The sequence below is a fragment of the Tenrec ecaudatus genome, chromosome 4 (assembly GCF_050624435.1).
Source record: "Tenrec ecaudatus isolate mTenEca1 chromosome 4, mTenEca1.hap1, whole genome shotgun sequence".
In the NCBI taxonomy this organism is placed as follows: domain Eukaryota; kingdom Metazoa; phylum Chordata; class Mammalia; order Afrosoricida; family Tenrecidae; genus Tenrec; species Tenrec ecaudatus.
Window position 1 is genome coordinate 169,561,533 of NC_134533.1, and position 27,392 is coordinate 169,588,924.

General features: G+C 40.3%; 1 protein-coding gene across 2 annotated transcripts; it reads left to right on the forward strand.

The window, feature by feature from the left end:
• SKIL (SKI like proto-oncogene) lies at positions 1-27,392 on the forward strand. Of its 2 annotated transcripts, none has more exons than XM_075547021.1 (7): positions 1-231; positions 1,831-3,578; positions 17,259-17,356; positions 18,331-18,563; positions 21,147-21,385; positions 21,664-21,888; positions 23,022-27,392. In XM_075547021.1, the coding sequence occupies exons 2-7, from the start codon at positions 2,475-2,477 to the stop codon at positions 23,175-23,177; spliced, it is 2,055 nt and encodes a 684-aa protein (XP_075403136.1). In that variant the 5' UTR covers positions 1-231; positions 1,831-2,474; the 3' UTR covers positions 23,178-27,392. The 2 variants fall into 2 exon arrangements, with proteins under 2 accessions (XP_075403136.1, XP_075403137.1); XM_075547022.1 differs by lacking the exon at positions 1-231 and adding an exon at positions 624-935.

Consider the following 27,392-nt stretch of genomic DNA (forward strand, 5'->3'; position numbering starts at 1 on the left):
CGCCCCCCTCCCGCCGCCCTCGCTCTCCCCCGGGCGGCCGGAGACGGCGGCGGCGTCTGCGGGAAGCCGTGTGTCTCCGCAGTGACGTGGGCGGGCCGAGGGCTCGGTGACGTCAGAGGGCTGTGTGTAGCGATGTGTGTGGGGTTCGGAGCGGCGGCGGCGGCGGCGCCGGCACAGCAGAAGGGAATTGGCGAGCGGCGGCGGCGGCGGCGGCGGCAGCGACCCGCACAGGTGCGGCCCCTGCTCGCGTAGTGGGGTGCGCGGGGGAGGCGGCGAGGGGCGTGTGGCCTCGGAGGGGACAGTGGGGGGGTCCGCGTCGCTCATCCAGCTTGCCCCAGGCGCCGAGGCCAGAGTCGGGGGTCAGGACGTGCGAGTCCGGGGTGGGGTCAGGGCCAGCGCCAGCGCCAGCGCGGGGGTGGGGTGGGTGCCGGTGTCCCAAGACTGGTCCTGCCTGGCCGGCGCTGGGCTGGTGTGTGCCGGCCGGGCAGGGGCGCTGCACTTGATCCGAGCGGACGGGACCCCGGAGACCCGGACGCCGGTCACCGCCCCCCCCCGCCGCCGGCGGCTCCCCCTTCCGCCAGGCTGTGCTCAGAGGGGATGCCCCAGGCTCAACTCTGCCTGCCGCTCCCCGGTCCCCCGCGGGGGCGAAGGGATCCCGGCCAGGCGCCCGGCAGACACAGACCTCTCCTCGCAGCCCCGGGCGGGGGGAGGTGCAGCCCGAGGGGCGCTGGGTAACACCGGAGAACTTCCCGGGGAGAGGGTGCGCGGGGGATTTCCACAGCCCTCCCCGCGCCCCCGCAGTGGGCTGAGCTGGAAGGGCTTTTGGGGTGGTTCAGAGCTCGTGGGTGGGGGTCGGGGGACTCCTCTCTACTTCCCACCAAGGTCTTTCACACCCCCAGGTGTCCTGGGTCCCCCAGTCCCCTCTGGGCTTTGAGGTGAGTGGGTGGCTGGCTGCGCAGGGAGAGGACATTAGGGTTTTAGGGGCTCCCCCATTCTAGATCCTACCTCTTGCCTTCTCCCTTGGTCTGCGTTGATGGAGGAGGTGTTTCAGTGCTGGGTGGTAGTCTGATGGCTAGTGGACCTTTCAGTCTGCTGTAAGGTAAACTGCTGGGAGTTTGGGAGGTGAGAATATCCGTTTGATGGACTTCTGAATTTTCTCTCAAGAAGGAAGTGGAAGAAGAATATTTTCTCCCTTCCTCCATTTGCATTCTTTGTGAGGTCTGTCTGCCTTGTGCTTTTTGTCCCGGATTAGTCTTGTTCAGGGATGGAGAGATTCCCAGGCGTGGAGTCCATAGCTTTTGGCTTTCCATTAAACAAATTTGCTTTACCATTTAGGGAAAGCTTTTTTTCTTTTTTGCCTGCAGTCATTCCAGAAGAATAGCAAACACTGAATAGATGAATTAATACATTTAAGATTGTAACTCATTTACATGATTGCTATGTTAACAAGCGTCCGATTTTTTTGGGGGGGGATAGCAATGGTGTGTGTGTGTATTTTAACTAGGGATATGAAGTAAAGGATTTCTATAGTTCATATGACATAGTTGAAAAACCTCTGGTACTGAGCTTTCAGCTGTTTAAGGTCTGCATATTTGGAGTTGAAGGGTATCCCCCAACCCCCGTTTGAGGGTATTTATCCACCTTGTAAATTGCTTGTTTTTTTAGTGAAGGTACTTCAAGTTGCTGGTGTTAAGATTTAAAGAAATCACTGAAATGTCACCTTTGGTTAAGTGAACTTAGTTTAAGATTAAGAAACTGGTTTCAAATTGACCCTTTGGCCTCTGGAGCAAATTCAAATATAACTCTCCCCCCCTCCCCCTTCTCTTTCAGATTAATTGAAAGAAGAATGAACTGTAGTCCTTGAAGCTAACTGGGCAATTTTTCTTTGAGTATAAATTTTGATTGTAGAAGTTCAAGTGCGGCTAAAGGGTCTTGCTGGTACCAGGATCTCTCCAAACCTTCAGTTTGCCAACCCAGACCAACACCATCTTTTTCACAGGGGGACCATTTTTCCTCCCCTTTCGGTGTCTTGGGTGGCAAAAAAATAAATTTGACTGGATCTTTCTGACTCGCATTTTTGACTGTTGGCTTTATGACACAAACGGTGGCATAAACTTGGCTTGAAAGTGAATAGAACTTGGGCATCTTGGATTGAGAGAATTGAGACCTTACTTCTAAACCATATAGCAGAGGAATTTGAGCAAACATACAGACTTCCTCATTGCCATTCCTCATAAAAGTTATCTTGTAATAACAGACCAAAAAATTCCACATCTGCAGTGAAATTATATTACAGTTTAAGCAGAACCCAAACATTGCCAAATCTCTTAAGTAAGGAGCTTTTTCTGGACATCGAATTTTCCAGAGTGAGTTGCCACAAGTATTTGTGTACATTGTTTTTCTCTCCTCTAATAAGAAACTCAGTGAAAATGCAAATCTCAGACTGAATTTTGTTTTTCCGCACGTGTTGAACAATGGAAAATCGACAGGCAAATTTCTCTGAGGCTGAGGGCGCAAGTAAAAAACTGAAGGGGATGGGAGATGATGATGGCAGCCCCCCGGTGAAAAAAATGATGACGGACATTCATGCCAGTGGAAAAATGCTGATCAATAAGGGGCCGATAGTAAAGAAGGAACACATGGAAGACTATGGAGAAGCACCGATGGAGAGGAATGGAGAGCATGCCAAGCGAACCTGTACTTCCGTGCCTGAATCCTCCAACCTAAATCCCAGTTTGAAACACACCCTGGCGCAATTCCATCTAAGTAGTCAGAGCTCTCTGGGTGGGCCAGCGGCGTTTTCCGCTCGATACTCCCACGGAAGCATGTCACCCAGTGGTTTTCTGCCTCTTCCTTCTCCTCAAGTTCTTCCTGGCCCGCTGCTCATCCCTTCTGATAGCTCCACAGAACTGACCCAGACTGTGTTGGAGGGGGAGTCTATTTCTTGTTTTCAGGTCGGAGGAGAAAAGAGACTATGTTTGCCCCAAGTCTTAAATTCTGTGCTCCGAGAATTTTCACTCCAGCAAATCAATACAGTGTGTGATGAACTGTATGTATATTGTTCAAGGTGTACTTCAGACCAGCTTCATATCTTGAAGGTCCTGGGAATACTTCCTTTCAACGCCCCATCCTGTGGGCTGATCACCCTAACGGATGCACAAAGACTATGTAACGCGTTGTTGAGGCCTCGCACTTTTCCCCAGAATGGTAGCATGCTTCCTCCTAAAAGCTCATTGGCCCAGTTGAAGGAAACTGGAAGTGCCTTTGAAGTGGAACATGAATGCTTGGGCAAATGTCAGGGTCTGTTTGCACCCCAGTTTTATGTTCAGCCTGATGCGCCCTGCATTCAATGTCTGGAATGCTGTGCAATGTTTGCACCCCAAACATTTGTGATGCATTCTCATAGGTCACCTGGCAAAAGGACTTGTCACTGGGGTTTTGAATCTGCCAAATGGCATTGCTATATTCACGTGAATCCCAAATACTTAGGAACACCCGAGGAAAAGAAACTGAAGATAATTTTAGAAGAAATGAAGGAGAAATTTAGCATGAGAAATGGGCAGAGAACTCAACCCAAGGCAAGTTTTTCTCCTTTTCTGTTAATAGCAATTCTGAATGGCTGTGATGGTTTACTTTGAAATCAAAATTCCATATTTAAACTATAACAGCCTGTAAGTTGTTAGGGAGCGCTACTGCCTGTGCAACAACAACAAAAATATTGAGCCATGTGTAATATGTTTGTATTGTACTTAGAGATGGTTCTTGGATGTGTTCTCCTTTGTCCTTCCAAACAACCTTGAGAGAGAAATTGGGTTATCCCCAGTTTGCAGATGAAGGGAATGAGACTATCAGAGGTGGGGTGGTTTTCCCAAGGTTACAAAGCCAAGAAATGAGAGGAATTGGGTACTCTTTCTCAAGCCCTGCCCTACATCCTATTTCATGGCACCTCAATCTGCTGTTTTCCTAGGGCTTGCAATAATTTACACTCTGGTGATAACTCCATTTACAAATGGCAGGAGCTCATCCTCAGTTCTGGTGGTGAGCTCACAAAAGAGCCTTTTCCAAAGGTGTGCCTAGGATTTCTGACATTGTCTCCAGGTTTGGATATCCTAGCTTGATGACTATCGGAAACAAATGGGCAAGGCAGATTTATTTATTTGATTTGTGATTTGACTAAATTTTTTCTTTAAGGAGCAGAGTAATTTTAAAAAATAGGACTGAGTTAGAATAATAAAGTTATTGTAGGCTTTACAAATCTTAATAATTTAGAGAATTTTTGGCACAGAGAAATGAAACTTGCAGTTTTTCCACTGCATTATCTGCTCAGCTTAACCAATATCTTCAGCTGACTAAAATTTTGAAGGCCTGGTAGTGGAGAAGATGCCGTTGGTTACGTATTCAGTTTCTTGATCTGGTTACTTTGTATATTTATACTTGATTAAAATTGGTATATAATAACAACAGCTAACGGTTTATTAAGTGTTTAAACATGTGACAAACATATTCAAACAGTTTAATATGGATTATTTTATGTAGTTCTTCCAACAAAAGGTTGGCCATCTTTAACAGAAGAAATTTTATTTATTGTAATTTGTATTTCTTAACATATCTCTACCGGTGCTCATTTATAGAAGAAATGAATGACGCACAAGGTATGACTGCTTGTTATTCCCAGTAACATGAGCCCTTCAAATTCAGTGTTCCTGGCGTTATTAGGTCCCTTTAAGGCAGCGGTTCTCAACCTTCCTTGACCCTTTCATACAGTTCCTCATGCTGTGGTGACCCCGAACATAAAATTATTTTTGTTGCAACTTCATAACTGTAACTTTGCTGCTGTTAATGAATCGGGCGGCCCCTGTGAAAGGGTCATTTGATACCCTCCCCCAAAGGGGTTGTGACCCAAAGGTTGAGAACCGCTGCTTTAACATTTGAGAGAGATTTAGTTACAGTGATTGACTTCTAAGCCTGATGAAGATAATTTTAAACTCTCAGAGTAGTTTGCAGCTTGCTTACCCCCCCCCCCCCATGCCCCTCCCAGGGTCACTCAACACCTCTTCAAAATTACATTGCCAGTCGCTCCTAAAAGCCTTCTGCCCTCTGGTCAATTCTAACTGTAGAACATAGTAGAACTGCTGTCCAGGCAGCTTCATCTTCCTGCCTCAGAGCTGCTGGTTTGAACCCCTGACCTTACAGTTTGCAGCCCAGTGCTTAATCACAAGACCACCAGGATTCCCTCCAAACCAAGACCAAACACCAAGAGACTCCGGCTCATAGCAACTCTATGACTCAGGGTCCCTGAGTGTCCACTAAATACAGTTAGGTGTTTTAGGTGTAGCTGTTAAACTGATTTTAAAGTAGAATTGGCTTCAGGTTACCACTCAAACTGCTGGACTGGCCCCATGCTAGAAGCAAGTCTTCAGAGATTATCTAAATTCTCCAAATGTGAAATACCCCTTTTGATATTTATGATATATTATCCCCAAGCTAATTGAGGCCCTGGCCCTTCCATGCATGCAGGTGGCCACGTTATTCATTACACTGACATAGGCAGTTTGGGAGTGAAATACTATTTGCCTTATTATTTTCCCTGTGTGAGAAAAGACAAAGAGGATGATAAAGATTTTTTGTTTTATGTTTTTTTTTAAAGTAGTGAGTGACTTACCTGAAACTGGGAATAAACTATGATTAAAATTAAAGCCAGTCTTCATCTAGGATGTAGTACTTTATATTGTCTCAGAATTTGTTATTAATTTTGAGTATATTTCTGATTTGGAGAGTGTCTTTGCTATGTCTCTTTTTGGTAGTATTTGCTGGTGTATGTGTGTTGGTAGTGTTTCCCATTTTGTGTGACTTTCAGAAAATTTAAGAAGATTTCCAGCACACTTTTATGAAAAGATTTTTTTTTGCTTCTGTACTTGAGTGTTTTATTGTACTTGCCACTTCATAGCTTAAAATTTTTCTCTTTAAAACACAGTGAGGTGTAGTCCCTTTTACATGATTTGTGAGGAAGCAGGACAGATGAGAAACTAATGTCAGATCAGTCACCCGCTTCTGATTGTCTAAGTAGTAGGTGGTAGAAACAGGAGTTGACTGTGGGTCTTCTTGGTGGATGTCTGCTAATTTTACTACTACTATTCCTAGCCAACCCAACTAAGTAGCAGAAATTGCATTTTGAGAAACATTAACTTTCCTTACGGACTTCCCTTAAAACAATGGTTTTAAAATGTAGTAGTAGTAACCTACATGGAGCATTTTCTTCGGAAAGAACGAGGAGGTAATCTTCCAGGCGTGCTCTACCTTACACGAATGAGCCAGGGATTTGGTTGCCAAGTAAACCTAATGGACCCAAAGGAAATTGATTGGAAAAAATCAAAATAGCCTTTACTATTCAGGGTCTTATGTTTAGCATGATTACTTACGTGATTTTATATATTTACATAATTTACAGTCAAAATTTTGCTTTTGGAGCAAAAAGGTACGTGAAACCTCAAAGACAATTATTTGAAATTACTATTTCGTAAGACTGAAATTGTATTAGTATGGATCAACAAACTACTTACTTGCATATTTATTAGTGGTATTAACTTGCATAGTTAATAGTTACACTCAGATGAGAGCAGTAGTGGTTAATGAAAAGTGTTCTAAGGGAATACTTGAATCTATTCATTATAGAAACTCAAAGGCATTGTTTAGATCCATTTACTTTGTACAGCATAAGATTCACGTAGTTTGCACTGCAAAGGGGTGTTATTGAATTAGTTCTCTTGTCAATATCACTTTGTTTTTGTGTTTGTTATTAGAAAAATGGTTACTGTATTTTTTTCAGGGCATAAACATGTAAGAATATCACTCCTGATTCATCTTCAAATCTCCATAGTGTATTTATTTGCCTGTAATTCTGATTTTGTCGCCTCTTACATTTGTGTCTATAGAGAAAGCCATAAGCAGATTGATCATTTGTAAATAAAATTTAAAGGATTCCATTTACTTAGAGACAAGTTATTTTCAGGAACATTAAGTCATTGTATAGTCCATCAATTAGATAATTACAGGTCATTTTTCACTGTTACAGCATGTGGCTGACATTCTCCACTTTACTAAGTTAAAGATCATTTAGGCCCTTATATACATAAACATTTTATATTAAACTTTAGATTATAATATTCAGACTGGACTTGTTTTAGTACGAGTATGATTTTTACTCTCAGACAAAAAGCAATCCTATCAATTATCACTAATACAAATAGGTCTAAAGATAACCTTCCCCCCAAAAAATGCCCCAAACACACCATCTTCTAGTCAATTTCCAACTCATAGTGACCCTACCTATAGGACAGGGTAGAACTGCCTCTAAGTTTGAGAGCGTAACTCTTGATGGAGTAGAAAAGCCCAGTCTTTCTCCTGTGGAGCAGCTGATGGTTTCGAACCACTGACCTTGCAGTTAGCACCCTAACTCGTAACCACTATGCCACCGGGGCTTCCAGGATCTAAAGATTATCAACCTGAAATTTTTTTCCCTTTAAAACTTATTTACCATTTCATTACCTTTAGTTTTGTATTTTCCTTTCTAATCTTTTTTTGATAACTAATAATACTGAACACTTGTTTCCTCTTACGCAGTACTGCACTTTCATTTAGGAAGTTTCTCCTTATAAACCTAAGTGAGGTAAGGAAATAGAAAAGATAACGGGCAACTGCAAAGAATAAAGTCGAGACAAATGTGTTCTGGCAGTAACTGTGGCACATTGGATGGTGCAGTTTGCATTTTGTTATTAGCATACATTTTAATTGAGGATAAGGTCTGAATGACATGACATTTGTGCTTATATAAGGTGAACATTTTTATCCCACTTTTTAAGTTCTGCCTTTCTCTATGCTTCTAGAGACTTTGCCTTTTCCCAGACCCTAGTTTAGTACCTGTGAACTTCATGCTTTTAAATCATATACATTGTTGCAAAATGATGGCAACCTGTACTTACAACATGTTTGAAAAGAGATGTTTTTGAACAGGATAGATTAGCCTTTCAAAACAGACAAAAATAAAAACATTTGTAATACGTTTTTCAAAACCTGCTGAATAAGAGTAACCGATCAGATGAGAGAATGGGTATGAGAGGATTTCAGAAGCTGGAGTTTGTAGAAATGAGCAGGAGGGCCTTTCCAATGGCCGATTTTACCTCCCTTCTGATAACTTTGTGGATTCTTGCATTCCCCCAACATCTTCTTGCCTGAGCTAGGGCTCCTTGAGCATATTCTAAGACAGGTAGTGGCACTGCATTCACAGTCTTCTCCCTTTTACTTGCTGTGCAGTCATTACATTAAGAAAATGTTGGTGACACTAAAATGTAGTGTCCTGGGGGAGTGTGGAACAGATAGGCTTGCTGCAAGAAGCCGTAATCGTCACTCTCTGAATAATTTCATTATTGTAGACATGCAACGCAAATGTGGACATTGGCTGTGGATGAGCCTGGGGCCCATTCTTGTGACTTGGCTGGGGTCCGAGTGAAGTTTAGAATGGTGGAGGCCTAACACAGCTATTTAGATTGGGCAAGTCGGCTCAGAGTGCCTTTCTCCCTTCTTACTCTGCATTTATAATAAGTTCAGCGTAATCACGCTTTGGGAACTTCTCGATTGTTCACTGGATTTGCGGGCACCCCCTTTCCCAGGTATCCTTTTTCCTGAAGTTGGTGGAATGCCTTTGGGAATAGTAGTGTCCTGTGGGGTTTCAAAAGGAGCGCTTTCGTGATGCAAGGTTAAAATGCTTGACTGCTAACTGAATCTTCGGTGGTTGGAACCCATCAACTACTGTGCTGGAAAATGGTGTGACAGTCTGCTTGGTTAAAGATTTACAGCCTTGGAAACCCTGTGGGGGGACAGTTCTGCTTTGTCCTGTAGGGTCGTAATGAGTCACTGTCAGCTAGATGGCAGTGGTTTAGGAAATAGAGTAGTAATCATTTTTATCTTTAGAATCCAGAATTGTTGGCAGATTGTTTGGATTGGAAAACTTATGATTGGAAAACATAGGAATTGGTCTCTTAGGACTTGAGAAATAAACATTTTTAAATTTCAAAGAAGCAAGTAAGAAAAAAAATTGTCTCCTTTTTCCCCCTTCAAGGTAGGCTTTGATCAGTGTAGTTAGCCAATAGTGTTCTCCCAGCTATGCTCCCGTTATCATTTGTTACTGGTGAACAAGGCAGTAATCGAGCATGGGGTTAATTCCAATCCCTTTAGAATTCTGTAAGTGGAAAGGGATTGTGGAGCTAAAACTCAAATTTTTTCAAGTACAGGGATGGAACTATTTTGGGAATAGTAATAACTCTCACCTGTATTTGTTCACATACAGAATTTGATCTATTGGGGTTCATATATATAATAATTTTAGAATTTTATTAGTAATAAAAGCAAAGGCTATAATTAAACCATAATCTTTTTTTAAAGGTGTGGTTTGTTTCAATCGCTAAATTATAGTATTCCAGCACTATGCTAGCCTGAAATAGGAATGAGTGGGATAAAGGAAAAAAATTAGTTTAAGACTCACATTGATTTTCTGATTTTTAGGTTTAGGAATGGGACGGAACTATGTGAGTAGTGGTAGATGGAGGCCCCTGGGGGCAGGAATTCATCTTGTATTCTCAGAATTGCGGGCGATAGATTGAAAGTTGTAGTAGACCTGTCAGTAACTGCTGAGCCAGTGGTGTAGTTTTAAAACAAAACAGCATTTTGTTTATCTTCTGGGGGAAGAGAGCTTTCCTGGCTGAGCTGTCACGGTGGGCACTCGATGGGCTGCTAACAGGGTAAATTGGTGGGTGAAGGGAGATATTGGACAGTGTAAGACATGAAAAAATAAATTATCAAGGGTTCATGAGGGAAGGGGGCAGGGAGGGAGGGGAAGAAATGGGGAGCTGATCCTAAAGGGCTCAAGTAGAAAGCAAATGTTTTGAGAATGATGAGGGCAACAAATGTGCTTGACACAATGGATGCATGTATGGATTGTGATAAGAGTTGTACGAGCCCCCAATAAAATGATTCAAAAAAGAAAAAGAAAAGCTCATTTGCTAAGGTAGAACTATACCTGCTGTACTAAGTCATGTCAAAAAGCAAAGAATGTATGAAAATAAAAAAAGCCTCAATATAAGAAAAGAAACTACCAGCTGTTTCTCGGGAGAAAGATGGGGCTTTCTACTTCTGTAAAGAGTGACAGTCCCTGAGACTCAGGGGCACCTCCACCCTGCCTGGAGTGTCACCAGTAGTCAGAATGGATTGCACGAGTGAGTTGTTGTTTTTTAATTGGAAAAGGAATAAGAATGTCTAAGAAACTTAGAAAAGCCATTTTGGTAAATAATATTGGCACTTTTTTGCTTTTTAAGTCTTGAGAACAACCTAAGCTGAGAATTCTGGAAGGGTCTTGAAATCGGTTTAGTAGTTCATAATCAATGTTTTAATAACACATCGTAGAAGAAAATAGAAAATAAAGTATGGTATATAATGATTATTTATATTATTTATATTTTATACTAAAATCAGTTAATAATTTTTTCAAGCATAGGTAATAGGACACAAAAGTAAGTTTTAGATGTATATAGATTAAAACTTTTTTGAAAACTCTTTTCAGTGAAAATATGTATCTGGTGTAGAGATTTCCAAGTAATTACAATTCTAAATGGTTTGGACCCCATAGAATTCCAATATATATATTTTAAAATTATATATATATATTTAAAAATTAAATTTGGGGGGGCACGAGGGGGCTGGCCAAATTAAATTGTTTTGAAAAGTTCCAGTAATGGACTTTTTACTAGTTTTTCGTTCCTTCCAAGTTGTAAATGGAGTGATAACATACTATTGACTTCCTGTTGTTCATTCCCGGGAAGAATTTGTTACACAATTTATTATAAAAGTGTGAATCTCTGCGTTTTCTTTTTTTTAAAAAAAAATCATTTTATTGGGGGTTCTTACAGCTATTATTTGGGGGTCAAAGGACCTTTTCACAGGGGTCACCTGATAACAGTAGCAAAATTATAGTTATGAAGTAACAACAAAAATGATTTTATGGTTGGGGTCACCACCACATGGGGAACTGTATGAAAGAGTTGTGGCATTAGGAAGGTTGAGAACCACTGGCTTAGATCATATTTTAATTTGTTTTGCATTAGATTGATTAATTCTAATAATTGCAATGACGTGAGATACAAAACTAAGCTTTAAAATCTGTTAAGTAGCAGTTTGCTACCTTGTAACATTTCCTTTTGTCATTGTTGAAACATTTACAACATGTTGGAAGCATGAACTGGTTTAGTCATGGCTGTGAAGCAGTAAAATTGGAACAGTCTTGCATCTATAAAGTGTGGGTGTATTAGATTGGGGAAAGTGTGAGTTGAAGCTGCCTTGGAGATGGGGACGTGGAGAAGCATAGTGAGCTCTTCGTGGAGCCTGATGTAGGAGACTGGATTACTGCCAGACTTCTGCAGAATGACACACAATTCAAATCAGCGTAGTCAGTTGCCATCTTTGAGCCGGGCGCTGTTGTTTCCAACTCCGTCAAGAGATCTAGTTGCTACCCATGCTGTTTCCTGGCCTTATTTTCTAGGAGGTAGATCATGTTTCTAAGAAGCAGGGCATCAGCTTGTAACTTTTCCTATTCTGGTTACTGTTCTGGTCAGGTACGCTAGGTTTTACCAATTTGGGTCTGTTCCAGTTTTGTTTTATTGGCTATGCCTGAACCAGGAAAAACTACCATATATACTCGAATATAAGCTGATCCGAATATAAGCCGAGGCACCTAATTATTACCTGGGAAACCAGAAACACCGATTGACTCGAGTTTAAGCCTAGGGTGGAAAATGCAGAAGCTATTGGTGAGTTTTAATAATCAAAACAAATGAAAATAAAATTACTAAAAATTGAGACATCAGTGGGGTAATGTATTTAAATATTTGTTTTAAATAAAAAACATAAATAAAAGAATGAGTCATTTGACATTATTAGTAAACCAGCACAGTAAGTGGAAAATAGGTTCAACAAAAACAATAAGGTATCAACAATGATACCTTAAGAATACTATTCCCTGAGCTCAATCAGCAACCAAGCTAAAATGTAAAGAGTTAAAATCCTTCAAAACTGGATTCCTCATCATCTGTATCCCAATGCAGAGCTTCAGCTGGTGTGAGGTCATCATAGACGCTGTCCTCACTGAGATCGCCGTCATCACCATCACTGCTGTCATTTTCATACAAAGCGCAGTCTTCACTGCCATCCATAGCATTACTAATACTACATTTCTGGAAGGCACCTCACACCATGTCTTCTGGAATGTCTTCCCATGCATCTCGAACCCACTTTGCTATTAACTCTATGTCAGGCTTCATGAGATTTCCTCCTTTTGTTAGTCGGGCTTGACCAGATGACATCCATTCATGCCACATCCTTTGCACACGGTCTTTAAAAGGCTTATTCAAAGATACACGTCATAGGATGGCTCTTGATTGGTCAGATGTGAGTAAACAAACAGTCAAAGCCCTGCAGTGTCAGCAGGGCTTTGAATGAACAGCGGAGAGACAGCAATCACCCGTGAGATAGCGGGCGCTTGTCTTTTTTTTGTGTGCTGAAAAACTTGGCTTATACACGAGTATATACGGTAGTTCAAAACCCTGGTTGAAAGTATTGGGGAAAATTAATACTGTCCTTGGGCATTGGATTCTTTCAGTAAGAGTTGTTGGCAGCTGCATGGTAGGCTGTCTCGTGTCCTTCTGAAATCATTTATTGAATATTTGAATATCTTATTATATACAGACACATTGATGAATAGGTATATTTGCTTTATCCTTAAGGCATTAATGCCTGTGTTTCTAGTCACGTGTACAGGATTACCAGCCAGTACAAAGTAATGTGCATTTTCATAGCTGTTATATTTTATTTCTTATATAAACAGACTATTAAGAGAGAGACTGTTAAATTTAACAGCCTGCTAGTGATGTTCTTCATAGGCTTGTTCTCTGATGATTTAAATACCAAAATTAAAAACTTAGTCTTTACATATGATGCACTTAAAAAATTCCGCTTTTAACAAATCTTTTCTCACGTTTTAAAAAAGGCTTAATTCTGATTTTTGTTGAAATTTTACACATCCCACCGGCATTTTGATGTATTGTCTCCATTGCCCTAATTTATCAGTATTTGTCATTAGGATTTAAAGATCATGATATTAATCTGATGCTGTAATTAAGGATGCTGTAATTAAGAATCAGTGCCACTGAAAGCAAAAGTTTCTTAATGAGGGCCGTCTTGGGACCTTCAAAGATTTTGATTTTTAAGTATAGACTATTTCTGTATAAATATTAAGTTGGATTGCTTTTATATCTAGAAAGTGGTAACAAAACTGCTTATTAGCTTTTTGTAAATGAGATTGAGTGCTCTGTGACTTGTCATTGTGAGGCTACACCACCCCAAATCAGCTCCCACTGGGAGCCATCCTGCATAGGTTCGCCAAGGCTGAAATTCCCTCTGGGAGCCAGATGGCCTCCGTTTCTCCCACAGAGCAGGTAGCAGCCAGTCTAGTGCTTAGGAGACAGGGCCACCAGGGCAGACAGAATGCAGTGGTTCTTTGAGGGAATTTGTCTCTCCAAGGGTTATGTTCATGAAATAAGAAAAAATTTAGGAAAATGCTTCGTTTTTCCCTGTTCTAAATTAATTCCTTTACTGTGCATTTTAGGATTGTTCAAGTTTTGCTTTCAGAGCTATTACTTGAGTTTTATGACTTACAGAAAGAACTTTGAAATGGAATAATTTGAAATTTTGCTTATGTGTTTGGATGAGGATGCCATCTGTTCATTTGGGGTAGATAATGGTGAAACATAGGAAAAGAAAGCATTTAAAAAATGTTAAGGCCTTCATTTCATGTGGGAAAGGGAGATAGCGGGTGGTGTAAGATATGAAAATAATAATTTATCGGGTCTATGAGGGTGGGGAAGGGGGGATAAAAGAGGAGCTGATACCAAGGGTTCAAACAGAAAGAAAATGTTTGAAAATGATGTTGGCAACATATGTACAAATGTGTTTGATACAACTGATGTATGGATTGTTGTAAGAGCTATAAAAGTCTCCAATAAAATGATGTATTAATAAAAAATCTGTAAGGGCTTAATTTACTAAATTATATATTTGTTTTGCCAAATACTACGGTATATTTTGTTTCTATGATTGACTACCCAAAAGAAATAAATTATTCCCATGTTAAAAGGTAAAACAAAAGGCTATAGATGCTCATATCTTGCTATCTAATTTTTATTCCTGATCAGTAGCATTCCTGCTTTGCCATTTAATTATATTGTTCGTTTTTTTAAAAAAATCTAATTTGTATGTTGACACAAATGCAGAATAGGTGAGAAAATCTGGTATGGCTTTGAATATTTCGTTGTATAATATGTGCTTTTCTTAATTGTCACGCAACTAGGATAATTTAAGTGTGTTTTTGCCTTACCATAGCATGGTAGGTAAAATTAGCTCCCTATGTTTTTATCATCCCTGTGTATTTTTCCCATCACTTGTATTATTTAATTTGTAGCTCTGATCTCTAAAAATTCAGCCTGGGGTGGGGGGTGGAGGGGAATTCAGCCTAGAGATTGTTAGGGCTCTTTGGTGATTCATGGAGTGGAAGGATATTTAATGTGAAAAAGAGACTATCTTGAGTTTCTTGGTAGCAGAGTAACCTTGAAAAAGGCCACCCAGGGAATTAATGAGCCACCCTTTCATTCAGAATTCATTCAGCAAATACATACTGAGTCCCTAAGCATGCCAAAGTGATTGAGATGATCCTTGACCTCAACTTGCTGTTCCCGCAGCCACTGCATGGCCTCTTACCACGGGATTTGAACAGGGAATTTGAACACTGGCTAGGGGATTGCCACGGCGATCTTTCAGACTCATGAGTCTGTGACGTGGATAGTGGGCTAGTCTAGATTAGTCTGACTTTGATAGTAGGTTCGTGTGAGGATGAAGATGACACAGGGCAGAAACTGGCGGGCAATGGGTGTTTTAATGAATATGCCAGCAATCATCTTATCGCCACATCTTAAATTTGGAGACAAACGACATTGGTTTTTGATTCATGAATCGGAGTAAAACACTCGTCTTGTGTTTTAACCAATGGACTTCTAGAAGAGAAATGGCCGTTTCATTCAAGCCTGTCGTAGGTTTTCTTGATTGGTTAGACTGGGCTTATCCAGGTTCAACAATACCTTTTTTTATCATGCATTTTGTGGTATAAAATTCCCTGCTCAGTTTAGTGACATTGTTAGATAATGAAGCTTACTCTTGTAAGCACTTAAAACAAAAACAAACAAAAAACAATTTAAACATCTTTCGTGAAATTCTGAAATGCCCTCCATAGTGAAGTCTTTGTAAATGGCTTATAGAATGTAATTATGTCATACTGATCTTAAACTTCGATCACTGTGATCTTTGGTGGTGGTGGCAGGAAGCAGCTGAAGTGTACTCTGTATGCTACCACCCCCAGATTGTCTCGCCTTGAATCAGTTTTTGTTTGAGGTTTTGTCATTCTCATCTTTCCTTAGGTTGTCAACCCGTCACCTCATGTCTGCCCGTGTATCTGATGCCAGCAGCCAGTCCCCTTTCTAATTTACTAATGAAGCTAAGCTTTACATATAGAGAAATGGTGTTGATAAGTGATTGGTTTATTTTATAAATAAGTGGTTGCATTCAGTCCAGGTTTCGATTATGTATAGAATATTTGATCAAGATTGTGAGGTAGGTTTACTTAAACATAGAGTCTGGGGCCCTCCTCGAATACCGAACGCTTTTCAAATTGTTTTTTTCCTGGGAATTTCTTAGTCTTTTAAATTCTTTGCCCATTAATTCTTAACAAAAGCGTACAGCTCCCAACCAATACAGATAACTGTGTTTGCCAATTGGTTTTGCTTTGATCTCAAGTGCTGAGCATATGGAGAACTGTGTTACCTATTTCACTTGTTTCTTGGTTCTGGAGTATGGGGGAATCATCTGACAAAATTGTTTTCTAATTCTCTGGAGCTGTCTAGTAGTCGTCTCCCTCAGGTGTACTGCATTACCGTGTGGGGTGTCATGCCCAGCACACCTGCCTGGCTGGGGAGCCCCTCAGAGGGAGGGATTCAGAAGAATACCCAACTCTTTCTCTTATCCTTCCTTCATGGCATTCCCAGCCCCATTCTGCTTCATTGCCATGGGATTGCCTCCTGGCTTTCCTTCCCTCTTTTGTTGCTCATCCAAACCATGCCTCCTTCCAGTTCCTGGCTCCCTCCTGCACTAGTGAACCTACTCCCTCTCCCTCGCTAGGTGCTCTTTTGCCTCCAGAGCAGGGCACTCATAACGGTAATATGAAGGTCAGTAGATGGATGAGGGACATTGTAGAAAGCAAATCAAAGTAAGGAGAAAAGTTAGTAACCCCGGGTTCTGCTCTTTGTCAGAGCCTCAGTTTCTTAATGTGCAACATGGAGGTAATGACACCTATTTAACAGGATGTGTGTTAGAGATGAGCAGGGTGTGTAGTTCTCAGCTGATGGAGATGCTCATTGATTTGCCAGATCCCCTCCTCCTCTTCCCTTTGGTTATGGGTACAGTTCAGTATTTGGAGCATATACAACTTTTTTTTAGCAAGCTTGTTTACATTTATGAGGGAATACGGTTTACCCATAACTGTAAGCAAACGAATGTGGTTTGGGGTTTTGTTTTACAGCATATCTGTTGTAGAAGGTTATCGAGTTAATATGCTAGCAACTGGAAGAGTTGCTGTTTGTTGCAACTAGAGTAAGGATCAGGACTTCTCAGTGCTGTCTGTTTTCAAGAGTACTGTTTTTATCAAATGGATTTGTAGAGTGGATTCCATAAATGTGAACTTGGACGAAATGAGTCTTGTTGATCAGCAGCAGGCATACCGAAGCTGCCGTTTATTTTTAAAGTTCATTTTATTGGGGGCTCTTATAACAATCCACATATCAGTTGTATCAAGCATATTTGAACTTAATTGCCATCATCATTTCCTAAACATTTACTTTCTGTTTGAGCCCTTGGTATTAGCCCTCTCCTCCCCCCTCCCACCTTGCCTTTACTGGCGAGAAGCTGCCGATTTGATGGAATAGTTCATGCAGCATCTGAGTTTCCAGGTCACGGGATGTGGCCCTCTGAGGAAGGACCACTGATTGAGAAGGTCGCTCTTCCGTGACGCACCTCTTCTCTAAGCAGTCTTCCCGCTCTGCTCATTTCTGCAGATGGTTACATCACCCGGAATGGAGTTGCAGGCGTGGCATCCTGTTATAAAGCAGGAGGGGGACCATGTTTCTCACACACATTCGTTTCTGCATCCCAGGTGAGTGGACAGTCATCCGCTTACCACTTATGCTGTGCCAGGGGTTAAAAAGTGGTTACAAGTTGGGCTGCCATCCTCAGGGTCAGCAGTTTGAAAACCACCAGCTGCTCCACTGGAGAAAGAGGAGACTTTCTACTCCTGTCCAGAGGTCGTCTCAGCACCCACCAGAGCAGTTCTACTCTGTCCTGTGGGACCGCTATGGGTCAGCACCCACTGGATGGCGGTTGAGTTTGCCAGCTGAGAGGAGCCCTCGAGGTGCAGTGGGGGCAACACTGGGCAGCTAGTTACAGCGTTTTCAGGTGGGCCCGTTAGCTGCTCTGCAGGAGAAAGACGCCCTCAGCACCCACAGTGCTTGGCCGCCTCCGCGACTGCAGGGGTCAGAACCCGCCCCACGGTGGCGGGCTTGCTGGTGCTTGTATTGCGCCTCTGTACTTCTCTGTTGTTTCTTCTGCTCAATCTTATCGTCTAGTCATTCGGATTAGAAAAACTTTGAGGGAAAAATATAAATGAACTCTAATTGTATTGAATATTGATAAAACTTTTGCTTGGTTTTTCTGCTTTTTTTTCTTTCTAGAAATAAATCATTCCTGGGTCCTTGATTTTTTTTGTTTAAGTGATAAAAATCATATGCTTGAAAATGTTCAGATAATCTAAAATACACAGCAGTACATATTTTGATTTTGACATAGAGTACGTAAGCAGGCGCAGAGCCCGAAGGACACAGTGGTTACCTGTTCTGGAGGCTGTTAGCCTCAAGGTCGCAATTCCGATACGCTGCTCTGCAGGACAACGGGGTTTCCTCTTCTGTAGAGTCACCGTCCAGTAACTTATAGGGCTGTTAGTTCTACCCTTGTTATACAGGGTTCCTGTGCTCTGGAATTGACTTGATAGGCACTGAATTGCTATATTGGTGGTGTTTTTTGTGTGTGAGTGGCATTTAATACTCAGCTCACTGTACTTTTCTTTGTTTCCAGTTACTACTTATACATGTGTGATAAAGTGGTTGCCCCAAATGTGTCTCTGACTTCTGCCACCCCTCAGTATAGAGAGGGCACAGGGATGGAGGCATGTAAGTCCATACCAAGACAGCCCGAGAAGCCGCACAGCAATGTCCGACGCCCCAAACTAGCGTCTTACCCAGACGTCTCGCTCAAGGAGCAGGAGAATCTGGATTTGAAAACAAGTAGAGGATTGTACAGCCGTGTTGGTGAGTAGTCACACATCATCTTTTAAAAATAAAATACCTCATGAACACACTGATTCATCATTGTCAAAGAGGATTTTTATGTAAGAGAGTAATTTAAGCTTGAACTTTAGAACACTTTTTTACTCTGGATGATGTTAATACCCGTAGAATGGTGATACCTCTAGAGGGTAATTAGATAGACAGACAGACAGAGAGACCGGCAATGTAACTTTCACACTGCTAATGATTTTTATCTGACTCACTCTGTCTTCCTGCCTTTGCCCCCAGCCACCTTCTTTACTAGGTCTTTATCTTTCTTCCTAATTTGCTATCTTCCGAGAAACCATAGAACTAGGTTTCTAGGAAGTACATAAAAGTAAGAGGAGATAGAACTCAGGGAAACTTAGTTATGGAATGATGCAGTGATTAAAAATTCATAGATTTAGGGGCCTGGCAGATGGCATAAATGCAGAATGCTGGCTGGAAGCTAAAACAGAGCTTCTTACTTAACAGTGCCTTCTAAAATACTGTGGACTGAACAGGATATGCCACCTGTTTTATCTCCTACAGCCTCAGAGTTTTGCTGACAGCTTAGGCAGTGTGGCAATTGTTTCACTGCATCAAGCTGTTGAGCTTTCTGATTATTTAACCGTTTCCACAGAGAATGGAGATTCTCAGAGTTTTTGGTACTTTAATTTTTGGGGATTTAAAAAGTTAATTTTCCTTGTGATTTCAATATGACAGATAATAATTCCTAAGAGGGCATCATGTCATTCTAGCATTTTATCTTATTTTCTAAATTAATGTGTTCTAGTGACTTTGAAAATTTACAGTAATTCACGTACTATAAACTTCACCCTTTAAGATGAACAACCCAGTGATGTTTAGTATTTGTACAACATTGTACAGCCATCTCAACCGATTCCAGAACTTTTCATCACCCCAAAAGGAAACTCGCTGAACTATTGGCAGCCACACCTACCTTCTCCTCTTCCCCAACCTCTACCCCAAACTGCTCTGCTTTTTGTCTTTACGGTTTTGCCTAATCTGGCTGCTTCATAGAAACGGAATCATATTCTGCATGTGGCTTTTTGTGTCTGGCTTCTTCCACTTGTCTTTCTGTTTTCCCAGTCCATGTTATATCAGTCTTCCTTCCTTTTGATGACCAATCTTTTATGATATTCATGAATACAGTCCGCTCTAAAAGCCCATTCATCAGTTGATGGACTTGGGGGCTGTTCTTTGGGTTTCTATGGCTATCATGACCAGTGCTGCTGTGAACCTTCCTGTGAAAATGCTAGTGTGGACATGTGTTTCCAGTTCTCTAAGTACATGCTTAGAAGGAGATCCTGTTGGATCGTATAGTAGCTGTTTTTAAAAACAGCTTTGTTTACATATACTTTGTATAACATACAATTTACTCGCTCAGTAGTATTAGGTCAGTCTTCACCACCATCCATTTCAGACTCCTGGCAACTTTGTGAGGAATTGACCAAACCAGCATCCAAAGCTGCCACACGCACCGTTTTGCGTTCCAGCCACAGTGCGTGGTCCTTCATGCTAGTGATTGTCTTCCTCTTCTAGCCATCCTAGTGGTTGTTAAGCAGTCTCTCATTACGGTTTTAATTTGCAATAATACTGTTGATAATCATTTCATACACTGTCCATTTGTATATCTTTTTTGGAAAAATGCCTATTTAGATTCTTTGCTCACTTTTAAGTCGGACCTTTCATTTTACCAGACCTATGCTTTATCACTTTTTATTTGAGTTCTTTGAAATACAAGACTTTCAATTTGGATGAGGCCCGTTTTTTCCTAGTTGCTTTAGGTATCAATCAATCTGAGTCATGCACATATGCATCAAATGAGCTTTGTTTGTATGTTTAGGTCGTTGATACGTTTTAAGTTAATTTTTATGTATGGTGGGGTCTGAGTAAGGGTCCATTCTTAATCTTTAGCAAGTCGATACGGTTGCCACAGCACCATTTGTTCAAAAGATATTCTTTCCCCGATGAATTAGCTTGATTCCTTTGTTGAAAATCGGTGTACATAAAGCATGAATTTATTTCTGGGTTCTCAGTACTACACTGTTTGTTTACATGTCTGTTTTTTATGGGAACACCATACAGCCTTGATGTCTGTACTTTGTTGTAAATTTTAAAATTGGGAACTGTGAGTCTTCAGTCTTTTTCAAGGTTGTTTTGGCTATCCTGGAGCTCTTGAATTTCATTATAAATTTTAGAAACAGCTTGTCAATTTCTACCTCAAAGGTAGCTGGGATCTAATAGGGCTTGTGTTAAATAAAGTAGATCAATTTTGGTAGTACTGTCATCCTAACAATATTACCTTCTAATCCGTGAATGTTAGAAGAACATCTTTAACATTGATCCACTTTCTCTCTTAATTACTCTCAAATGAAGTTTTGTTGTAGTTTTCCGTATACAAGTTTTATACTTTTGTTAAATTCATTTCTAAGGTTTTGATACTTTTCATGTCATTGTGACATAGACTTGTTTGTTATTTAATTTCAATTTTGGATAATTATAGGGACATTTTAATGAAGTGACTTTCATACTTTATTGCCTGACTTTTTTCTTTCAAAGATCCACCAATATCAAATAACTCTACAAGTAAAAAGAAATCTGAATCTGCCTCCAATTTAGTCAGAGACACAAGCAAGGCCATGGTTGGTCAGGATGCTGCAGCTTCATCTCCACTGCCTGTCAAGGACGTCACTTGTGAGGATGACAAGGGGAAAATCATGGAAGAAGTTGTGAGAACTTACATCAAACAACAGGAAAAGCTGAACTCAATTTTGCAGAAGAAGCAGCAACTTCAGATGGTAGGTGGTAGTAGCTTATGAAAAAAAAAACCAGTGTGTGTTCTTAGTAAGATGAACCACGATGAGATGGTGTACGTGTACTTGAGTTTAACTCCAAAATTTACAATGACACAGACAATTTTAGTAGATGCTTCACTTTTCAGACTGAATGGTTTTGGAGAAAATAAATTCAGCTGTGTAATACAAATCAGGCATTTTTCTCTTCTCCTTTTTTCCTGGATGAATAAAATATATGATGAAAATAAGGTAGCGATCATCTTGTGCTCTCTGCTCTGCAGGAAGTGGACATGCTGAGTAGTTGCACAGTCATGAAGGAACTGACCGAGGAGCAGCAGCATTTACAGAAGGAGCTGGAGTCTTTGCAGAACGAGCATGCGCAAAGAATGGAGGAATTCTACGTTGAACAGAGAGACTTGGAGAGAAAATTAGAGCAGGTTATTAAGCAAAAGTGTACCTGTGATGCCAACATAGAAAAAGATAAAGAAGTCGAATATGCGGCACAGGTAAGAATTGTTTAGTTTATCTAATGTTGCCCTTTCAACGTAGAAATAGAAACTGTCAGCTCTGTTAAAGAAGTAACTCATGTCCACGCTCATTTCACGAGGCTACATTTCAAAGCAGAGAATTCTGTGACATGCACTGTTGAACTATATTGTCCAAGATGACTTTGTGTGTTTTTCATTTTAAACTTGCATTGGGTCGCTGTAGAAATCAATGCTTACGTTATCAATTGCTAGCTCCCCGAATAGTAACAGTTACACACCCACTTGTCACTTACCAGCATGGTTCACTTTTGAAGATGAGATCCCTATGTGAAAACCGAGGATGGCTGCAGCATTGCGTAACTGCCAAACCACCGAGAATCACGGCCCACTCGAGCTGACATGCAATCTTACTGTTACTCTTGCCTAGTGCTCTGGTGTTTCTTAACTGCGAGACGTAGTTTGTTAGTGTGTTAAGTAGTCATATAGATTTTTCATATTGTCATGAATGCAAAATGTTAAATCCTGTACTAGTGAGAGGAGTAGGTGTATATGTAATATTTTAATCTAGTGAATGAGAGAAGCCCTAGGGGGGGAAATGAATTTTTAACTCACTTCCTGTTCATTGAGGAGCCCTGGTGACATAGTGGTTACGAGTTGACTGTGATCCGCAGGGTCAGCAGTTGGAAACCACCAGCCGCACAGTGGGAGAAAGACGGTCTTTGTGCTCCCTCAGAATCTGCCATCTAGGAAACTCAGAGGGACGGTTCTGCGCTGCGCTCGCTGTCTTACAGGCTTGCTACGTGCCGACATGCACTCTGTGATGGCAGTCATTCTGTTTTGTTTCTGAGTTTCTGTTCATTGTAGTGCAAACTTGGGAGAGCTGAGTAAATAATTGTGACATAACCGTGTCATGAGAGAGTAAGGTGTGGGACCACGTGGAAGTATGGCGGGTATTCAGCTGTCTTGACCCGTGGCTTCTCCCTGTGTAATATGTCAAATTCAATATATTAGCTCTTCAGTGGTTGTATTATGTAGAAAATAGCTTGTAAAAAAACAAAACAAATTGCAAGTAGACCTTTGCCATGATGGTCGGGATGAAATGGAGAGACCAGACTTGAATGAAGACTGACAAAGCCTTTTCATTCACACAGCTGGCTGAGCTGAGGCAGAGACTGGACCATGCTGAGGCCGATAGGCAAGAACTCCAGGATGCACTCCGACAGGAGCGGGAGGCGAGGCAGAAGCTGGAGATGATAATTACAGAGCTCAAGCTGCAGATTTTGCAATCGAAGACTTCTAAGGAATAGAGATCCATCTGTGCGCGCTCGGACAGGGTGCCCGTCGGTCTGCTTTGCTCATAGAAGGGTGAACAACTTCTGCGCGTGAATGGAGATAACAAGACATTCTGTCCATTTGTAGATCCGAGAAAGTGAAAGATTCTATATTAGTATATCGGTTTTTACATTTTTCAAATGAATGAAAATGTATGTTTCTTTGTACTCCCCAACTGACTAGTAACAGTACTCTTAGTTTTCAACTAGTAGATAAGCTGCCTATATTTCTAATGCAAACTTCATAGTTGTATACTTTTTAAAGCTGCGTTGTGTGATAGGAAATCGCTGTGGTCCACTTTGTTATCGCTATTTCAGACTCACTTTCCAGTGCACCTGTGGCTTCATGTTTCAGACACACAGAGCTGCTCAGAAGAGGTTGGCGCTCTGTTCCTTTTCCATTACACAGTCTCCTAAATTGATGATAGTGTATTCATTGTTACACAGACAGCGTTGCTTTTACGTTGAACAGCTATGGGGGGTGAATTTCCGCCCATTTTCTGCTTTTCCTTGTCTCCCGCCAAGACACTTTGTGCAGATTCCAGTGATGAGGTTACAGCGCACCCTGTGGGCACAGTGGGGAAGGCAGCATGCTCTGTTGGGCACTGCTGCTGAAAACAAGCAGTTGGGATTTGTCTTTGAGTTTAAATGTGGTTATATTTAGATTTAAAAATAAATGAATTTAAATCCAGTAACTTCAGAAGAGGGAATAAAAAATAATACTTCTACAACTTTGTTTATGTTAGTAGTGGTGTGAAAATATTCATGTTCTTGAGAAAAGCCGCCCTCATTGATGTGCATCTTTTCCCTAGCCCCTGATCCTCCTGTACAGCTTTTCGTAGGTAGCTCTGGGTCTCACTGAAGTTTATACGATGGACTCATTTTCTTTACTGGATTTGTTCTCCTTTAGATTGTAAAATAGTAAACCCTGCAAGCTTACTTTGGACTTTTGTATGTTTAAATGTTAAGATAAGTCTTACCAAAATTTGCACGAATGGACCATTTTTAATTACTGCTTAATATTAAAATCAGGAATTTACCGTTAACTGATTGTGTATGATAGGCTCATATAGGAAGATTTAGTTATCTCCTACTATATTGTTTTAGATAATTTTAGAGAAGACAGCAGTTCCATAGTATGGGGAAGGGCAGAACCTGCACTTTTTTTTGCACGGGAAGTCTTACTCTTTCATGGAAAGTTTCTTATTAGTTGAGTCTTTTTAAAGATAGTTGATTCTTCATATGGCTCTTTTAAAAAGGAAGTTTCCTGAAGCTATCACTGATTTGCATTATTTTCTCTTGACTTTTAAGTTTCTTGCATTTTCTCATGAGGCACGGTGTGACATTACTTAACGAGCGCTGCGCTTGTTTTTAAAATGAACTAGTTCTGTTGTTAGGACGAGGTAGATGCTCTACTGACTGTTAATAGAGCTTTGCAGTCGCTAGGTTGTCCTTTAAGCAGCGTCCCTATTCTGATGGGTGGCACTCCCATATCCAAATGTATTTTTCCAAGTGTGGCTTCTTCACTGTGCGTGAGCGTATGACCTTGAGAGCAAGTGCGCTGTCTTCCGCCGGAATTGTACTGCTTCACCCCTGTCCCAATTGGCTGATTGTTGAATTCTCAAGAAGAAACATCCTAAGGTGCCATGTAGGCATAAACATTAAAAGATGCCAACCTCTCTCCATACCTTTTATTTAGGTCTGGAGAAAGGAAAATCACAAAAGGCACTTCTGACACAGTTTTCCTTGTGAATTAAGTTCTGCAACTTGCCTTTTGGAAGGCACTTGGCCCCCTATATTGTCATGTCTTTTTCTACTCCATTGAACTCTTTTTGGCCTATGTTAACTTTAGTAAGTGATAAGCTTATTTAACTTTTACCCAAAACTTCTAAAATGAACTGTTTAATCTTGGAGATAGGTTATTTGAAAAATTCTTAATGTTGCTTAAATACCACTAAACAGCGATAAAACTCATTTAGACGAGTCCACAGTACTTCTCCTCGACCTGTGTGTCTGCAGTTTACAGAAGATGCACTGATGTGCCATAAGTTTCTGTCTTAACACTTCTTTGAAAATAGTTTTTTAGTCACTTGTGAATATCATACCCATTCCAATTGAGAGTAATTTTATGTTAAGCCGTACCACATAGCTTTCAAACAGCTTAGAAATTTTGTAATGCTTTAAAGGTGGCCGCTGCCACGAACTATCTTACCCATAAGTTTGTTCTGTGCATGCTCATTCGTGTTGTTGGTTGCTAGTTTAAGCTTTGTTTTGACACGGTTTTTTGTGTGCCAAATTTGTTAGTTGAGCAAATATTTTCCTCAGCCTTTGTAATGTTGTTATTTTCAGAAAAATGTTTACTTTGAAGTGAAGAAATGGCCTATAAAAAGCTGCCACACCATCTTTAGCAGGAAGAAACATTCAAATATTACCTTTCAGGGTGAGGGATCAGGCTTAATTTTGAATGGTAATAGTTTCTTAAAATTGATGAGAAATGACCAGATATACAAAGGCAGGAGTGCAAACAACAGCAGAAAAAGCCCTTCCTGCTGTCAATGAAGAAGCTCGGCATCACCCCTATTTCCTACACAGGCTTGTTCACACTATGAAAGGATTTGGCCAAGAACTGTGGCTTATTTCAGTTTTTGTAATGCATATTCTTTTGCTTGAATTTCTGTGTACATGAGAGGATGATTTCTGCTTCATGAACTAATTTTATAACATATTTAATATATTAACAGTCTAGACAAAATCATTTGTATATATTGAATTATAGAGCAGTTACTAAAGTAGGTGAAATAAAGAGGAAGTACAAGGGTATTTGTAGGGTAGCAATATATTTTAGAAGTCAGGACAGAATAGCTAGTGTATTTGCACATCTGTGGCTTCAGTTTGAAAGAAAGGACAATGATGAGCGAACTTAGGTTTGCTACTTAGGAAAAGTGCTCAAGGTAGTTGGGTAAAACTCAAAGATGGTGATGAAGGTTTTTAAATTTTTTTTTAAGGAATTATTTTTTAGTGTGAATTAGGTGGTGGTGAAGGATTTTTATTAGCTCCTATGATCTTTTTTCCTCAAAGGTAAAATTTATGATTTGATTACTTAGGGAAGAAGTCCACACTTTTTCTTTATGCATTTGGTCCACATGACAGGACATTATAAATTGATACAGTGGAGAGTCGTGCTCTTCCTGTACACGTACTTCTGTGCTTGGAACTACTTGTTAATAGTTTTTATTGCAGCGTCAGCAATAAAGGACACATAGCTGCTGTAGTGCACATTGTGGAATGGAAATAAACAGCTTAATTTTTTTTCTAGTATAGAATACTTAACGCTTCACTGTTAAGGGAGAAAATCGTATGGGTGTTTTATGTGGCATCTTCTATTAAAGGGCAGTCTTTCCCCCCCCTTTTTTGGTAAAACCTTTTCATTGAATTGCTTCTAAACTACGTAACAATTTTTCTTTAATAATAAATTCATGTCATATGTAGTGCTTAAACAGTTTTTTAAATTAGAAAGTGATCAAATATAAAGGCTAAAATTGCAAAAAGCCCAGAAAACAAAATAGTGCATTAAACTAGTTTAATATAAAACAGATTTATAAGATTTTCTTAATATAGATACCTCACTTGAAAATAAAGCACAGCAACTTACAGAAGTCGTTTTAGTAGAAATAACCTTCTAAAATAACTGCTTAATCTAGGACATCTTTGGGGGATTTATAGTTTGTGAGAAATATAATACTGCTTTTAATCCTTTTAGAAGATTTGTTCATCCTGATAAACCAACACAGTAGTTTTTTAATGTTGTTTCTGAATTTCTAACCTGTTAAGGCAGTGGATAAAAAACCTGTCCTACAACAGTTGAAATAAACTGCTGGCTACATCGACCACAATTCAATAAAAAATTTTGCCAATGATGTACAGTTTTATGGTTAAAATTGCTGTGGTTGGTTGCATTATATGACACACAGAACTGTCCTCTACCTCACGTGAAATAAATATTTTATATGGTTTTATAAACCAAGACTCATCTATCTGCTCACTCAGTTTACAAATTTTGAATTATATTTATTGAAACATAACTGTGCTCTTAGCTTATACCTCAATTGTATTTCGTGCTGTTTTCCATTTTCATGCCTTGTAAATAACTTGTAAAGATTGTGATTAAATTCCAAATAAAATCTTGTAATG

Excerpts from the sequence above, each read along its gene's own strand:
- SKIL (XM_075547021.1), top strand. The coding sequence starts at position 2,475 with ATGGAAAATCGACAGGCAAATTTCTCTGAGGCTGAGGGCGCAAGTAAA. Across the intron at positions 3,579-17,258 it reads GGCAGAGAACTCAACCCAAG|ATGGTTACATCACCCGGAAT; the intron begins GCAAGTTTTTCT and ends TCATTTCTGCAG. Across the intron at positions 21,386-21,663 it reads AGAAGCAGCAACTTCAGATG|GAAGTGGACATGCTGAGTAG; the intron begins GTAGGTGGTAGT and ends TCTGCTCTGCAG.